The sequence below is a fragment of the Rhinichthys klamathensis genome, unplaced genomic scaffold (genome assembly GCF_029890125.1).
Source record: "Rhinichthys klamathensis goyatoka isolate OS25496 unplaced genomic scaffold, OSU_Roscu_1.1 h1tg000567l_1, whole genome shotgun sequence".
Lineage (NCBI taxonomy): Eukaryota > Metazoa > Chordata > Actinopteri > Cypriniformes > Leuciscidae > Rhinichthys > Rhinichthys klamathensis.
Window position 1 is genome coordinate 388,793 of NW_026607033.1, and position 17,100 is coordinate 405,892.

Sequence of the window (17,100 nt, forward strand, 5' to 3'; positions counted from 1 at the left end):
CTCCTGAAAATGGTCTGAGTAGGCTATTTTTTGTTGTGCAAAGTCAAAAGTTTTTTGGCAAAGTTTTTTGTCATGTGCACTGTCCGGCTAAAACTACTACAACATATCGAAGGATGGAATTTACTTCTGCAGAGTGGCAGCCTTAGATGTTGGACAGGTCGCGGGAATGGAGTTGTTTCATGACAATTTTCTTCTTTTTTTTCATTGGTTGTTGCGTTAAATCGTACCCAGATACAATAGTGCTATTTTCTGATTGGCTTTTGTGTAGCTCGACTAACAACACAGGGGAGACGCGCTTGATTCCTGCCGGATTAAAGCGAGAGCGGCGCGGCCAGAGACATTTTGGGCGCTGCGGCATTTTACATATATTATAAATCGTTTTTACGCATGAGAAATACGTGTGTGGCGGGAGTGCGTGACAAAAGACCGAAATGAGTGACTGTCATGCTCAATGCATGACACTTGAGAGCCCTGTGTGTGTGTGTGTGTGTGTGGCATGATATGACTACACAGGCATGATAAGAGTAGCCTATTGCAGATTTGGGGAGGGCCCATTCACTGGACCTTTTCAGGGGCCCAGTCATTTCTGTGGGCAGGCCTGCCTGCCAGCCAAAAACTCTACTTTTTGTAGATATTACTTTTCTGTTATGTTGAGATCAAAAAGAATAACTGCATACATGTATACTGTACATTGAACGTAAAAAGTTTTCTGCAAGGGAAATGACTGCAAGTCGGGGCACTGACCTCTTTCCTGGCGGGCAGTAAAAAGAGACAGGTTACCACGGCCGGACAGGAGAGCAGTTTCTGCGGGTGACTCAAGGGACACATCTCTTTCAGGCTGTAGATAAAGACTTCCTGTTCCTGAAGAAACATCAACAAGGTATCAAGATAACCATCTCCATTCATTTGCTGTGCTCACTTACAAATAGGTTTGGGAATCAAGAAATGCTTCTTTTTTTTTAAACACAAAATACTGGGACCAAATGAAATTCATGATATTTGGGTTCACCGGTGGTTCTGGATCAACAGTCTTCCACCGGATAAAACCCCAGAAATCATCTGTACATGCTGCCATTGTGCTGCATTAAAATCTATGCGTCTTTTCTTGGTAAACTGAATGTGCTATTTAAAATGGTTTCTGAGTAAAGATGGTGGTTGCAGTATAAAGATGCCTTTAGAACTTTTCTGTCTTTCCTGTAATCCAATTACTTTCCATTCTTTCTTCCTCAAAATTACTAAAATGAAGGTTGAGGCAATATTTTTTTTAAACTGAAATCAGAAGAAGAACCAAAATTAAATTCATAATTCCTTTCCATAATTACAAAGTGCTACCTGAAGATGTATTCTTACACGCCAATGCTTGAGAAAAACTAGTCAGTCAAACTTAAAACAGTAAAACAAAATTAACTAAATTAAAGGTTTTTATGTTGAAATACTTGAACACTTATTTTGGGCTCTATCAGGGGTTTCAAATACACTACAGTTCAAAAGGTTTGGGTCCGTAAGTTTTTTTTTTTTTTTTTTTTATACATTTTTTTTATAATTTTTTTTACATTATTACAAAACAAAAACAAGAAACACAAAAAAAAAAAAAAGAAAAAAAAATAATAAAAAATATTACGGGTCCGTAAGTTTTTTAATGTTTTTGTTAATGTTTTGTTTTCAGCACGCCGTTTCAGTGCATTTGCCTTTAAATGATAATGAGCTTATCTCCCTCCGCCCCTCTGTTCTGCGGGCGTTTGCGTCCGATTTAGTGACGTCACAAAATTGAACGGCTCAATTTGAGGCAGGGGAAAACATAAAACATTAAAACAAAAACACTGGATGGATTTTTATCATTATATGATGGTTGTGTACAGGCACTGCCAACACACATTTCAGTACAATCAACTTGTAAAAGTGCATGTACCATTATATGACCCCTTTAAAGATACAGTAAAGTGAAATATTATTATAATTTAAAATAACTATCTTCTGTTTGAATATATTTTAAAATGTAATTTATTCCTGTGATGGTACAGCTGAATTTTCAGCATCATTACTCCAGTCTTCAGTGTCACATGATCCTTCATAAATCATTCTAATATGATGATTTGCTGCTCAAGAAACATTTCTTCTTATACAAATTAATATAATTGTTGAAAAAAGCTGTAATGCTTAATATTTATGTGGAAACTGTGATGCATTCTTTTCAGGGTTTTTTGATGAATAGAAAGTTCAAAAGAACAGCATTTATTTGAAATAGAAATCGTTTGAAACATTATAAATGTCTTCACAGTCACTTCAGTCAATTTATTGCATCCTTGCTGAATAAAAATATTAATATCTTAGAAAACAACAACAACAAATAAATGACCCCAAACATTTGAATGGTATAGTGAAACCTTAATAAACACATCTCTTAAAATGCTTTCTGAATAAAAATCTTAGCCTACAGGCATTAAAAACAAGGCAGTTTCAATTAATAGTGTGAGTTTGGGGTGGAGGAATCTATTTAGGAAACCTGTTTGAAAATGGTCATTTTGTTTGCTATCCTGCTAGTGGTGAAGAAATCACAAATAACACTTGAGCAACAAACATTAATTACATCACATCTTCTTCACTGTGAGAGCCGGAGGACAGTGTATATCCATTAGTGCTGTTGCCTTGGTAACATTCCTACACTGTTGAACAGAATGCAGCGACTGACAGCGAGCCGCACCATGTTTCCCAGAGGCTCACCTCAGTGGCGGTCCACAGGGTGTTCTCCATCTTTATTTGGCAGCTCAGACGTGTTCCCGGGCATGACATCCGTTTTACCTCCACCTGCCCCTTGGCCAAGTTTACAACGGTGTAGTTCCTGTAAGATACGCACACACACACACACACACACACACACACACACACACACACACACACACACACACACACACACACACACACACACACACACACACACACACACACACACAGAAACATAGATGTGTCTTTGGAACACAGCAGGTTTAAAATTAAGAAAATGCCAGTGGTGCTTTTCTTGTGAAAAAAGAAATGCTAGGGACATGGTAACAAAACATTTTTGTTAAGTGAAATGAAGCAGAGATAAAATGAAATATAAAAATTTGATTTTAGTTTTAATTATTTTAACAAAATTCGAAATGTTACCTTGGAAACTAACTGAAATGAGTATAAGCTGAAGTTGCACTACAAGTAAAAAATAAATTAAAATAAAATAAATTAAACCTAAATGGCAAACCACTAGTAATAGAACAACTAATAAAAAAGACAAAATTATTATTTTTAAATGATAACTGAAAATTTTAAATAAAAGTTCATTCAAAACATTTACTAAAAATGTAAAATAAAAGTTAATTCAAAATATTAATAAAAACATGCGTAACTAGTACATAAATAGAACACTTTTCTAGGATGTTCCTATGCAGTTTCTATATTTTGAATTAGATTGTTTTTTATATTTTCTGTTTTCACTTTCATTTTAGTTATGAAATAATAATTTTGTTGTGTGTTTTAAATAGGTTTATAGTTTTTAATCATTTTTATTTATTAGTTTGAGTTATTTTAGAGCTTAAATTTTTAAACAAAACTAAACGAAAATTAGAAATGACGCCTTAGCAACTAGCTGTAATAAAATAAGTAATTTTTGTAATATTTTATTTTGTTTCAAATAAAGACATTTTTTTTCTTTGTAGTTTTAGTTTTAGTTTACGATAATAACCTTGGTTCGGGGTGGTTGACAGGTGATTACTTACTGGCTCAATTCAAAAGAGTATGCCCACAAGTCTCTGTGTTATTCCTTTATATTCACATTTCCATGACTGTTTAATTTTCATTAAGGCCTGGAAATATTCATTTTAAAACTTGATATTTTACACAGCAATAATGATGCTTGACGCCACTAAAAAACATAACTCAAGTCCTGGCTGTTATGTTCTGAGTAGTCCTTTTTTACGGACATATATGTTACAAAGCCAAAATGAGTTTAATGCAGGGTTTGATTTATGAGCAGTCTTTAATCTAAACATTTATTATACATTATGCTGTTATGCGGGTGCACAGCTCTCAGCAGCATGGGGCGTTGTGCAGGTTTAGATATTTCGTTAATTCATTTGGGCAACGTTGATTCATTACTTGATCAGCGAGTCATTTATCTGACTGCGCGCTGTGACAGGACCCAAATGATTCAATCCGTCAGAACACACTCCATAATTTAACTATGGACGCTTCTGATCCAAATACCCTAGCAAGTTGTTTATTTTGTTTTCTATTTTTCCTTTTCGCTTATGAAGCCGCAATAATCTAATTGGCAATGTCAAACTTGGACAAATAAAGGCATGCGGTGACAAAGTGAATCAGGCCAAGCTCAAGCTAATGTACTTAAAATATAATTTACAGAATATTGCTGGTATCCAATGATCAAGGGGGGCATTAGATCTCAAATCCCACATGGAGCTTTTACTGTTTGTTTTGTGCCAATTATCTGATGTCTTGTCTTCCCTGCTGAAAAGAAAATACCCTAAACCAGCATAAACTGGTTTTCTGGTTTTAGCTGGTCAGACTGGCCTGTTACCAGTTTTTAGAGGGCTTTTCTTCTAAACTCCAGCTTGGTCAGAATGGACCAACTTAAAGACCAGAAAAACTAATTGGGTAGGTGTCCCAGTCTGGTCTTTTAGCCTGTTTTAGGACAGTTTATTTGCTCTTTTTAGCTGGTCAAACTGGGAGACCATGTGGCTTCCCAACTTGGCTAAGATGAGAGACCAACTTAAACCAGTTGAGACCATCTAACCATCTTTCCACTCTTTTTATAAATTAATTTCCATGGCTGTTACAGTTTTTGGTAGATTACAGGATTATTGTTATCTACATAAACAGCAACAAATATCAATTTCTACCCAATGAAATATTACAGAGCAGAGCAAAACTCGACATTCAAAAGTTTGCGGTTGTTTTTGAAAAAAGGTATATTATACTCACCAAGCCTGAATTTATTTGTGTTTTGTGGAAATCATGATACGTTTTTTCAGGATTCTTTGAATACTGATTAATAGAAAGTCCAAAAGTACAATTTCTTTAAAATATAAACTTTTTGTTACATAATAAATATTTTACTGTCACTTTGATTTATTTTTAATCAAAATTCCCTGATATTGTTTCCAGCTGTTTTTTGACCATCTCAAAGCATACTGTCTGTATTTGAAAGCACTCACGCCCATGTTTAGAGTAGGGCACTAGGTAGGTAGGAGTCACGGCCTAATATGACGATTAACGCAAGACAAAGCCTTCATTGTTTTGCCCGCAATGAGGTATTGAAGGAACCTCCAATGCGACTACAGCGGCTCCATTTGGCATGATGTCGGGCAAAGATGGTAATTGCAAACACCTGCGCTGCAAGATAAAAGTGAAGCCTTTCGTCTAAGTGTCTTGTAGAAAGATCCAGTGCTCACAAACAAAGCAGCCAATGATCAGATGAGGCCAGCTGTACATGGCAGGGCATTTATCAGCCTGTTAGGCCGTCATGCATAATAAGAAGTTCTTATATATATATATATATATGTTCATGAATATTAAAATGAGTCATTTTTTGAAAGGAGGCTTGAAAGCGTCAAGGGAAGCTGGAAAATGAGATTCCTGAATGATTTTAATGAGGGTGTTTATATGAGTGAGCAAGAGGTCTGAAGGAGAGCAATTGGCAGTAAATAGAAAAACGGGAGAGCATTTAAATGAGGGAAATGGAGTGAAAGGGTTGATTATGGGCTGGTATGGGGGCTTGTAATATTCAACAATATTACAGATCTGACTGTACTGACGCTGTTGTACGAGAACTAAACTGAGCTGGACGATGAAATCATTTTTTTGTAGAAGTGCTTTACAGATGAAATTAACTAATTTAATAATTGATTTTTTTCAACTTTACAACAGAACTGAATCAACACTGAACGGACTTATTTTCCTGTTATCTCTGTAAAGCTGGTTTGAAACAATCTGTATTGTATAAAGCGATATATAAATAAAAGGTGACTTGACTTGTACCTGCATACGAGGGCCATTTCTGTAAAGTGCAAACCTGTTCTTTGAGATTTTATTTTCTTTGGCCTTTCTGTCTCATTACTGAATACCTCAAAACCTAGTGAGCTGCATACATTTTAAGGCGTCATAGGAGCACTAATGACACGTCAGCTGTTCCAAAACCCTCATGTCTTGGCTGAATTCCAAGGTGCATACTTAACGGAGAAGGTAATCCTATCATACAATGTGATGAAATGTATTTAAGATAGTAGCAATAAATAGTGCTGTTACTGTTAAATAAAACTAAAACTTTTAAAAATATTTTCATTAATTGAAATAAGTCTGAAATAAATTAAACTTAAAAATAAAACAAACAAACTTAAAGCTGCAGTCCGCAGTTTTTCCTGAATCTCCACCTCCAACATCCTCACTCGCAATATAGCCTACTAGCCGAGACTCCTTCTTTAAGTGCAGTGGTGGAATGTAACGAAGTACAAATACTTCGTTACTTTACTTAAGTAATTTTTTCACGTATCTGTACTTTACTTAAGTAGAATCAATAGTGCATACTTTTTACTTTTACTTCGTTACATTTTGCAGGAATTATTATACTTTCTACTCCACTACATTTCTACAACGTTCTGTTACATTTTCTGATCAGTTTTTCCCCTGCCAAAACGTCTTCCTGACCGTCCGTTCATCGCACGTTTCTGTCTCACCAGTGAAGTTTGGTTGCCATAGATATATCAACCCGGTCACACTAAATGCGTCTCTATAACACGCAGTGTGTTTATCGTGCAATTTATACGCGAAAATTAGTTTTTACATGCATAGGAAACGCATTGGTAGGTTTCATAGACAGTAAAAGAAAGGTAGGTTTAGTAGTGATGTGGGGTGCGTGTGTATTATACGTTTGGTTAGGATTAGTATGGCAAGCCAAGAGGTTCAGAATTACGCCATAAATGAATCGCGTTTACAGCCAAACGCCGTCATATACGGCGTTTTAACATAATATGTGTTTATATATATATATATATATATATGTATACCGTATATAGTAAGGGTAGGCTATATAGTAAGCTTGATGTGTATATTGCCTAATTGCAAGCTTGTTCAGAAATGGTGACAAAAACTTAAAATATAACTGCTTTTCCATCATATTGAACATCATTATATGAGTATTGGGTTGAATGAGTTTGAATTAACTGTTTTATTAATCATTAGAATATAGACATTAAGAGAATAAATTGTTATGCAAGTACTTTTACTTTTAATACTTAAAGTACATTTAAAATCAGGTACTTTTTACTTTTTTACTTAAGTAGGGTTGTCATTGTGGTACTTCTACTTTTACTAAAGTAAATATGTCTCTGGTTTTTTGTACTTTTACTTAAGTACTGAGATTCAGTACTTCCTCCACCACTGTTTATGTGTACAGATGTGACGTAATGACGCAAACACATGCTCGAATCTCCAGCGGAAATCCACCAGTACCACTGGAATTAAAAACATTATTACAAGCTTACCGTTTTGAATCGAGCTAAGGCAAGCAGATAGTTTTGAACACTGGCTGGTTATGTACTTGCTCAAAAATTTATTTTGGATGATTTTTAACCCAAAAAAGTTACGGACTGGAGCTTTAAATGAAAATTAAAAATGTTGCCTAGGCAACTAACTGAAATAAAATAAGTTTAAGTACTGAAATTACTAAAAACTAAAATATAAATAACTGAATAAAGCTAAATAGAAATATAAAAAACACCAAAATACATTTACTAAAGCTAAAATATAAATATAAAAATAAAAGCTAAATCAAAATATTAATAAATACAACATTAAACAAATAGTACTACACTGGGATGAAGTTAGAGAAATGTAAATTAACTATATTAAATATACTTAAGACTCAATCATTAACAACCTAGAATAGAATGTTCAATGTAATTAAAAATATATAAATAAATTCATACTCAGTGGCATAACTTTGTTTAAAAAGTGGGTGGGACAGGAGTGGGAGTAACAATAACAATTGCAGAAAAAAAAAAAAAACATTACAATGTCCAGAAATCAATTTCAATAGTAAATTGAGTTTAATTTATCGACATAAAAGTCATGTTTAACGTGATAGTTTCATCCTTACATCTACTATAATACAATATTGTTAGTCCCGAGATTCTTCACATCAGTGAATAAGTGCATGGATTCACATAGAACGCTCCTGCACCTTAATGGTCTGTAGAACTTTTGTTAAGCGTGTCAGAGGTTCTGGGTTCTAATCCACCCTTGTATAGTATTTTTCCCCATTAAAAGCCAAAGAGGTTAATCAGTGATTGTATATCAAGAGCATGGACACGTTTGTGTGCATTTTGTTATTTCACCAGAACGAATAGTCTCCACAACGGCGTTGAGCGAAAGATTGAAGCGCTCGTCTGTGTGAAGTGCACAAGCGCAAAGAGAGCACAGTTGTCTTCCGCCACTGATAACAGCAACAACGAACGCTCAGCATGATTTAAAAAACAACACATTCCAGCGCCAGATCGCTTCTATAACAAGCAAACAAAATGAATGCTCTGCTAGTCAACTGGAGATGTTTCAGGCATGCCAGCAGTTTAACAGCGTGTTAACACTGAGATCTTTTAAAATAAACTGAAACTGCCTATTTAGAGCATGCCAAATCAGTAGGACCTTATATTTCATTTAGGATTCTGCCTTAGAAGACAGCTTTGTAGGCAGAAGACATGATGTCAGCTTATCAGGTTTTGGAACAGAGCCACAAAATCTAAAATTGCAAACACATCACAGATGCACAAACCTTAATGATACCAGCACAATCGGACAAGGAATGCCACGTGAAAATGTAAGAAAGGCATGTTTTCATGCTTCTATTCCCAAGAACCCACCTGTCGTCTTTGTCTCCATCCCAGAATACGGCGTTGTGGCCCTGCAGCGGCGATAAGAAGAGCTGACTGTGTTCCTGGCAGGACAGCAGGTACCTGAGACAAGCAAAACTGGGATCCTGCATCTGTCTCATGAGAGGAGCAGCCAAGGGACGCTAAAGCCACAGGAGGACAGGACATATTAGATACAGTACATGCCTTATTTCACAACATCTGCAGGTTAAAATGTGCCTACATGACTATTTTTGCCTCAGGTGTATGTTAAGAACTAAGACAATAACCATTATGACATAATGTACACTACCACTCAAAAGTTTGGGGTTGGTAGAATGTTTTAATGTTTAAAACATCTAAAAAAGTATTTTATACTCACCAAAGCTGCATTTATTTGATCAAAAATACAGTAAAACAGTAATATTGAGAAATATAATTATAAGTTAAAATAACTGTTTTCTACTTGAATATATTTGAACATTTAATTTGCCACGTAAACCTGTGATGCATTTCTTTCCCTAGATTTTTGATGGATAGAAAGTTCAAAAGAGCTGCAATTATTTGAAACAGCAGTCTTTTGTAACATTATAAATGTCTTTACTGTCAATTTTGATAAATTTAATGAATCATTGCTAAATGAAAATATTATTTTAAATTAAATTATTAATTCAAATTCCATTTGAAACACATAATATAACTTCAATAATATAACTTTTTTTCCCCCAAGTAAAAATGCAATATTCAACTTTTTATTTATCTACATAAACAGATTTATTTATTTATCACAAACGAACTAAATTAATGACATTATCCCAAGCCAAAATGACTGGTTAGAAGTATTTTTCTCTGTGCAATCAACTTAATATTATGGGGCGTTCACACTGACAGCATCTTTAACCCCCTGGGGTCGGCTATCGCGCCGGCGCGATAGGCAGACTTTTTTTCTTATCAGTGCAAAAGAGACTCAAAATACTCTGTTGATTTTAATCTTACATGTAAGTGTTATACATCAGTCGATCCTGTTTAGTGTATATTATTTTTCTGTATACTCACAATAAAAACAAAGTGTTGTGCTTTTTGTCAAATGAAGAAAAATAAACATGATGCGAGTTTTGCCTTCTCTCTGTCAGTGCAGTCCATTCTGAAACGCGTCCGAAAAATTAACTCTAACTCTGCAAATACTTGTCACACAGGCACGAGAGATTTTTCTTTATGAAGCTTGAATTCTCTTCTTTTCAATGAAGTAATTTATATAAAAAACAAATATTCTCAGTTTATGTAATCTGTATGAAAAGAGAGTGCTGTCAGAATTTTTTTCCCCAGCTCATTACACTTCATTACGCGTTAATCTGACACGCCCACGGAGAACGCGCGCTATTCAAACGCAAATGTAGAGGAAAGCCATGACAACGCCCACATCAGCCGTTCCACCGCGGCGGTAAAATGTGGGGTGTATTTGCTACCTTTTACCGCTAAGAGGCGCTACAATCATAGACTCTGAAAAGTGTTCGTTTATTCTCTCTAATGCGTAATCTGCTGCTCATTCAGAGCGATTGAAAGCTGGTAGCAGATGAATTCAACAAGTGAAACGTAGTTAAAATAATTCATTACCACAATACTGAAATTAGGCTGAAATACTGAAATGAAATTGAATAAATAATGAAAACATAAAACATTGCAATAAAAACATTTAGGCTACATCAATGAAGCTTTACAAAAGCATAAGACTTTAACTCTAACAGCGTACAAACGGTGGCTCAGTGATCAACGCATCAACACGAGCTTCAGGGAGCTTCAATCGACCCGAGATCGAATCTCAATGTGGCATACATGTTGTTAACCGATGTTGGCCAACAGCGTTTATATTTTACCTTCTTGATGCTTAAATAGCTAACTGTTTATAACTGTTTACTTATTTAAAGTCAAGAGTTTTGTTTAATTATCATTACAACATAAATTTGCTACATTCCAGTAGAACCGCAGCCGCTGCACAAAGGACACAAACTGATGAAGGAAGATTGTCAGCCGATTGCATCAGAAAATGAAAATGAAGAAGCTCGTCTTTAGTCTGCTAAATTATTGTGTAATGTAAAAGAACACTAAAATTACTTAAGTTTGAAACCAAGTTCGAACATTTCAAGGTTTAAATAAAGTGTTTTTTTTTATTTAAAACAGGGTTGCATCGGGTTTAGAGTTTATTTCTTTTGCGATGCAAAATAAGAAACACTAGGCTAATATTATTCTTGCGACATTTTAAATTTGTATTGCCAAATAAATGACATTAAACAATTAAAACAGTAGGCCTACAAAACGAAAATTGTCCAAAGCAACATAATTAAATTAAAACATGCGTTTTTCTTTGCCTCTCTCGCGCTGAATCTCTTTTTAACAAGTTTATTTAGTCTCCCTCGCTCTCCATATGAAAGAGGAACATTAACACCTAGGCCTATTGTCCTGCGCGCACAGCACTGAACTGTCCCCCAACCCCCCACAGGCTATCGGAGTCTGAGGCTGATTTAACACAAAGAGAAGTCGTAATTCACACTTAAATCGCTATTCTAGACAGTGTTGATAATGAAGGAATTAAATGATTTAAGTTACATGTAGCCTAGTGAATTTTCTGTCATAAAAGTTTATTACTAAATATTTCATTATTTCAATAATTGATGAAATAAAACTGGTTTGGGCCAGCTTTTTCCAAGCAAAACTAAATATAATCTGAAAAAACGCATGTTCATTTGTTGTCATGAACAAAATGTTCAACTTAATAATAAATTCTACAGGGATCTTTGGATCCTTTCAACCAGGCATGCAATTTGTGAATTAAGTTTTTATTATTTTTTTTATTATTCAAATAAATATCGAACCACGGTGCTTCGTGGTAATGCTGCTAAATTAAATAACATGTAGGCCTATAGAATAATTATGAACTTAAATGAAACAATATCGCAACATTTCGACAAATACATTATTTGATCTGTTTTTACATTTTAATTCAGGGCGATTTAGCCTGCTACATTTCATTAGAGCGAGATTTTCACCCTTGTCATTTTCTCATTGGGAAGCGCTTACATAGGCTACATGTTTGAGTAGATCCTCTGTACCTCTCGTTTTCATATGGATTACATAATCAGATAACATTTATTAGCCTGAATATTTAGACATTTAAAGGCATTAGACAGAGCCGATTTCTTATAGTGACTGAGCTGAAGTGGCTTTCGGTTCATTTTTGTGACGCGCAGTTCCCGGAGACAGAGACGACAGATAAACTTTTGTCGTTAGCAAAAGTTCGAATAAAACCCGATTTTAGAAAAATGCATAGGGCCACTCGGCGTGGTCTGCCAAAACACTTAATTATAAACTTCAATATTTCATTCAAAATAATCTCAAAACGCTTTGTGAAATTTTGAAAAGCCGTGCATGCATTAAGGCCACTTGAACTATGGACAACTGAAACGCTGGTTTTGATTTTATTGTTTATCGTTGTTTAAACGTGCTTGTTCTGTTGCATATCTCTATTTTATGTTTGATATGGTCTATTGGTGAAGTAGCCTATAGCATTGATTACTGTGGAGGGAGGGGTGTGGGGATTCAAATAATTCAGCAGAAGCAGGGATGTTTAGACCAGAAGGAAATCCCCGTCCCCCTGGCAAATCACACTTTACTTAAAACCATGTTTTTAAAAACTCTAGGTTGTAGGGAATCAAAAAAATAATAATAATAGGCCTAATAAAATATATATATATATATATTGGCTATATATATAAAATTACTTTTTTTACAGAACTGCTTTTGAAATTACGATTGGCCTCATACGATTGGTACAGATGCAAAGTCGTTCTGTTGGATACTATTGTTCCTTAGTGTAAAATGGAAATGCATGGTAATTTTATTTTATAAATATAAGCAAAAAACTGTATGGTGTACCAGAGTTTTAGAGCTACACAAATCTCTCTGCATTAATAAATATAAAATTTACAATAGACCATGTTTGTTCGGGATTTGAACCCGTGTCATCTTGATGACCGAACCGTAAGTTCTACCACTCGGCTATGAATTTTCTCACTGAGAAATGCCCAAACGTTTGTTTGTCATGAGCGAGAAAACGTTTTGTCGTTAGCCTGTGAGTGTAGGCCTACTTTAGCCTACATGAATAAAAGTAGACCTTTTACAGTTTTAAAAGATGATATCTTATCTGTATGACCAACAATTACGCAGTAAGTTCTTTTAGCTGTTATGAGAAAAATAAATTCAAATGAACGCGCCGCCGCGTTTGTCAAACTCTAATTCAACATGCCAGAATAAAGCCAGATTTTAGAATAATGCATAGCCACTCGGCGTGGTGTGCCAAAATACCCTAATTATAAACTTCAATATTTCATTCAAAACCATCTCAAAACGCTTTGTGACATTTTAAAAAGCCGTGAATGTATTAAGGCCACTGGAACCCGGATCGTAACTGCAACGCGCTGCATGTCTCAATACAGGAGCAGAAGCGCTGGTTCAGATTGTATTGTTTGTTGTTTAAACGTGCATGTTGCATATTTAAAAATATTTGTTTAAAAATAAATGTTTGTTGTAGGCTTATTTGCAAATTACCATAACTTGTAGAATTTCATCCTTACTGTTAATTGACATTAGCCCCACTTACGTTTTGATAAATGTCCCTTTGCGCCACCTGGCGGTCATTTCGCGAACGACTTTGAAATGCGACTGGTTTATTTTTATTGTATTGGTCTACTTTAAAAAATAATACTTTATAAGACATTTATGGAAAAAGACTATTTTCTTTTCAAGATTCTGTAGAATGGCCCATATAGCATTTGACTAGAATTTGTTTCCAGGTATGACTAAAAATGTGCTTTTGGCTTTCATTTATATTTTGATTGTTTGTATATATATATATATATATATATATATATATATATATATATATATATGTGTGTGTGTGTGTGTGTATATATATATATATATATATATATTTAGGCTATATATATACAAGAAAGAATGCAATGACAATATATATATATATATATATATATTGTCCTTGCATTATTTCTTGTGTGACACCCCTGAATGAAAGGCTCATTATTATGTAGGGTCACTGTCTGAGAACCACTTAATATTCATGATAGGGGTTGGGCCGTTCCGCCCATCTGCATATTGCCTTGGCAAACAAAAAAATGTTTTTCAAAATTTAAAACAATCTATTGGTTTATGTGAATGATTAGGAAGGATGATTTTCAGATCATTTTGAAGCCAGAACTCGAAGCGTCAACATCCATTTGTCAAAAGTCTTGTGGACACATATTTAGTATTTGTTTTGTGGTCTTATTTCAGCAGCTTTCATTTTAATTTTTTTCAATAACCACGCATAAACAATATTCTCTTAAAAATACAAACAATGTACATACAAGTTGCTCACAGATTATGGTAGCCCTGTTTGTGCTATATAGAGTGAATTTACACCTTTGCCATTAACATGTTTATAAATAACTGAAAAAAGCACAAATGTAAGGGCATCACAGAACATCCAAATGGCCCCAAAAACACCTCAGACCCCAGAGGGTTAAAGAGGACCTATTATGCTTTTTTGGATAATACCTTACAATTAGTTCCTGCTTCTTCCTGCTTGAACCTACATAGGGCTTGTAACAAATTTGTATAATGCTAGCCTATGGTCTTATTTGGCTGCCTGCACACAACATCTACTTTGACCCGCCCTCAAACACTGTAGTTGTAGCTGAGACCTGGAAGAGTTTGGTTTGTGTTGTCAAAACGTTGAGAAGAAGCTGTTTTCTGCGCTGTGAAAGCAAATCCACTTTGCATGGACTTCCAAAGGGTGAGGACTCGAATTCATACAGTAAAAACCAACTATTTGTTTCCACACTGTTAGTTGTAGACCAATCACATCAGACTGGGCCATCTGACCAATCAGAGCAGAGTAGGCTCTTGGAAATTAGGGGTTTAGAGACATGAATCCCTTATCGAACCATTTCAGACACTGTGAGAAAAGAGCTGATGCTGCGATGTTTATTATGAGAAAATAAATTGTTTTTTGACCTTGAACGCATGCAAACCTATTGTGGGAGACCTCCAAAACAAAATAAGGAACCTTTAAAATAGCATTATAGGGGCACTTTAAAGGGCACCTATTATGCAGAATTCACTTTTACATGGTGTTTGAACATAATTGTGTGTTGGCAGTGTGTGTACACAACCACCCTGTAATGATAAAAATCCACCCAGTCCTTTTTTTTTTAAAATCCCCATAAATCATAAGCAGTGTCTCAGAACAAGCCGTTTTCAGATTCTGGGCAAGAGACGTAGATTTGCACAAGCCCCGCCCACAACTGTTGACTGACACTGCCGTATTAGCATAGACCCGCCCCTGAGTGAGAGTGAGCTGTACACAGTCCGCCATTGTTTTGACGCCGGAGCAGCTGTAGACAAGAATGTCTTCTAAGCAATTGAGGTGTTTTGTTATAAGATGTAAGAATGAACATAGCAGTCGTTGTTACTCGAGGATGGATCTGTACCAACTGTTCGTGATCCAGCTTACAGTCTCCGGTGCGATAGGCCTAACGTTACTGGTCACGGCAGAAATGAAAGGGAGAGCGCGCACTTTATTACAGTTCATAGAGTTTTTTTACGGATATAAAGTTGACCAGTTTATTAAGCAACTGAAAAGGTGTGTATATATTTGTTTACTGTTAGTTGTAACAAGTGTTTTGTGTAATTCGCTGTGTATGTTGATGATAAAGAAAGGGAGAGAGAGTTTATGGATAAGACTTTAATGCGCACTTCTTATACTGTTATTCAGCTCTTACGGTGATTTTCTTGAGTAAAACTGACGCTTCATCTTTTGTGTGATGTACAATAAACTTCATTAACTCATCAGTATATTTTTGGCCATCATTCGGACGGGGTCCGCTACAGCAGGCTTGTATTAATAGATTATCCTGACACTGAGCGCAAGCTCTTGAAGCTCCGCCCTCTGTGCCGGCAGCAGCAGCTCATTTGCATTTAAAGGGATACACATTAAAAGGGATACACACGTTTTTCGCAGCCCCAATAAGTGACAATTTAAACATGCTGTGAAAAATTATCTGTTGGGTATTTTGAGCTAAAACTTCACCTACACACTCTGGGGACATCAGAGACTTATTTTACATCTTGTGAAAAGGGGCATAATAGATGGCATAATAGAAAAGACAGAACCACGCTGTACCTTCTCTGGTTTGGTGTCCCAGCACTCCTGCATCAACGCCTGCAGACAGTGAAACTGCACCTCCTCTGGGGTGCCCAGCGCTGGTCTGAGTCCTTTAGATAGTTTCTTAGCAATCTGTAGTTGGTGTTGACCCATGCATGGTCTGCGGCCGGACAAGAGCTCATACAGAACCATGCCGTACGAGAACATATCCACCTGAATCACAGATGACAACAGTCATTTAAAAGCAATCCACAGTAATGTTGTTAAACAGTCTCAGATGGCCCATGGTCCATTTACAGCCAATTCGCTCCATGCAATTCCCATTTTGCAGGGCAGGTGACTACAACTCCATAAGCCGAACTGTATATTTCACTTTACTTTCTGGCTGTGAAATAATCTGATAAATGAAAACAATAATAAACATCTGGGCTCGCTCCTGTCCAGTACATTTTTTCAGTAAACAAGACTTAATACCCTAAGGTATTTTGTTTCTCAAGTAAATATATCTTGGTTTAAGAACGTTTAGATATTTGTACTGGAAAATCATTTTTTGCAGTGTAAGTGTGCAATTCCTGCCCAGAACTAATGCGGTGCCCAGTGGTAAAACGCGAGACTAGAAGGGAGGAGAGATGGAAAAGAAAAGGATGAGTTAACAAAAGGAAGAATGAAGTCATCATTACTGACACAGCAGCATGAACGTCATGTACTCCTGTGGTTGATTCGACAGATGCTCTGGAGACAGTGACATTTTTATTAAACGACTTTCTAGGTCAGTTCTATAAATGGACATGAGCTTTGACAAGAGCCGTGTCAATCCTGGACCTTATTTTTAGAGCGCGCTTTGCCAACACAAAAGAAAAAGGCATGCTTCCACATTTCACTTCAGTTTCGGGAGCCTGAAATGACATCACAGAGCAGGCATGTGAAAGAGCAGGAAATGGTTTGTAGTTGACACACACATACACACAAACGGCCGATCTACAGAGACTATTT

The 17,100-nt window shown here is 35.8% G+C and overlaps 1 protein-coding gene across 3 annotated transcripts in view; it reads right to left on the reverse strand.

The window, feature by feature from the left end:
• The window catches only part of lrrk1 (leucine-rich repeat kinase 1), a 107,873-nt gene that overhangs the window by 12,228 nt on the left and 78,545 nt on the right, over positions 1–17,100 (reverse strand). For all 3 annotated transcript variants that reach the window (XM_056239567.1, XM_056239565.1, XM_056239566.1), the window contains 4 exons: positions 16,126–16,320; positions 8,904–9,055; positions 2,722–2,839; positions 745–861 (listed from right to left, as the gene is read on the reverse strand). In XM_056239567.1, the coding sequence (XP_056095542.1) occupies positions 745–861; positions 2,722–2,839; positions 8,904–9,055; positions 16,126–16,320 (582 nt within the window). The remainder of the gene's footprint in view (positions 1–744; positions 862–2,721; positions 2,840–8,903; positions 9,056–16,125; positions 16,321–17,100) is intronic.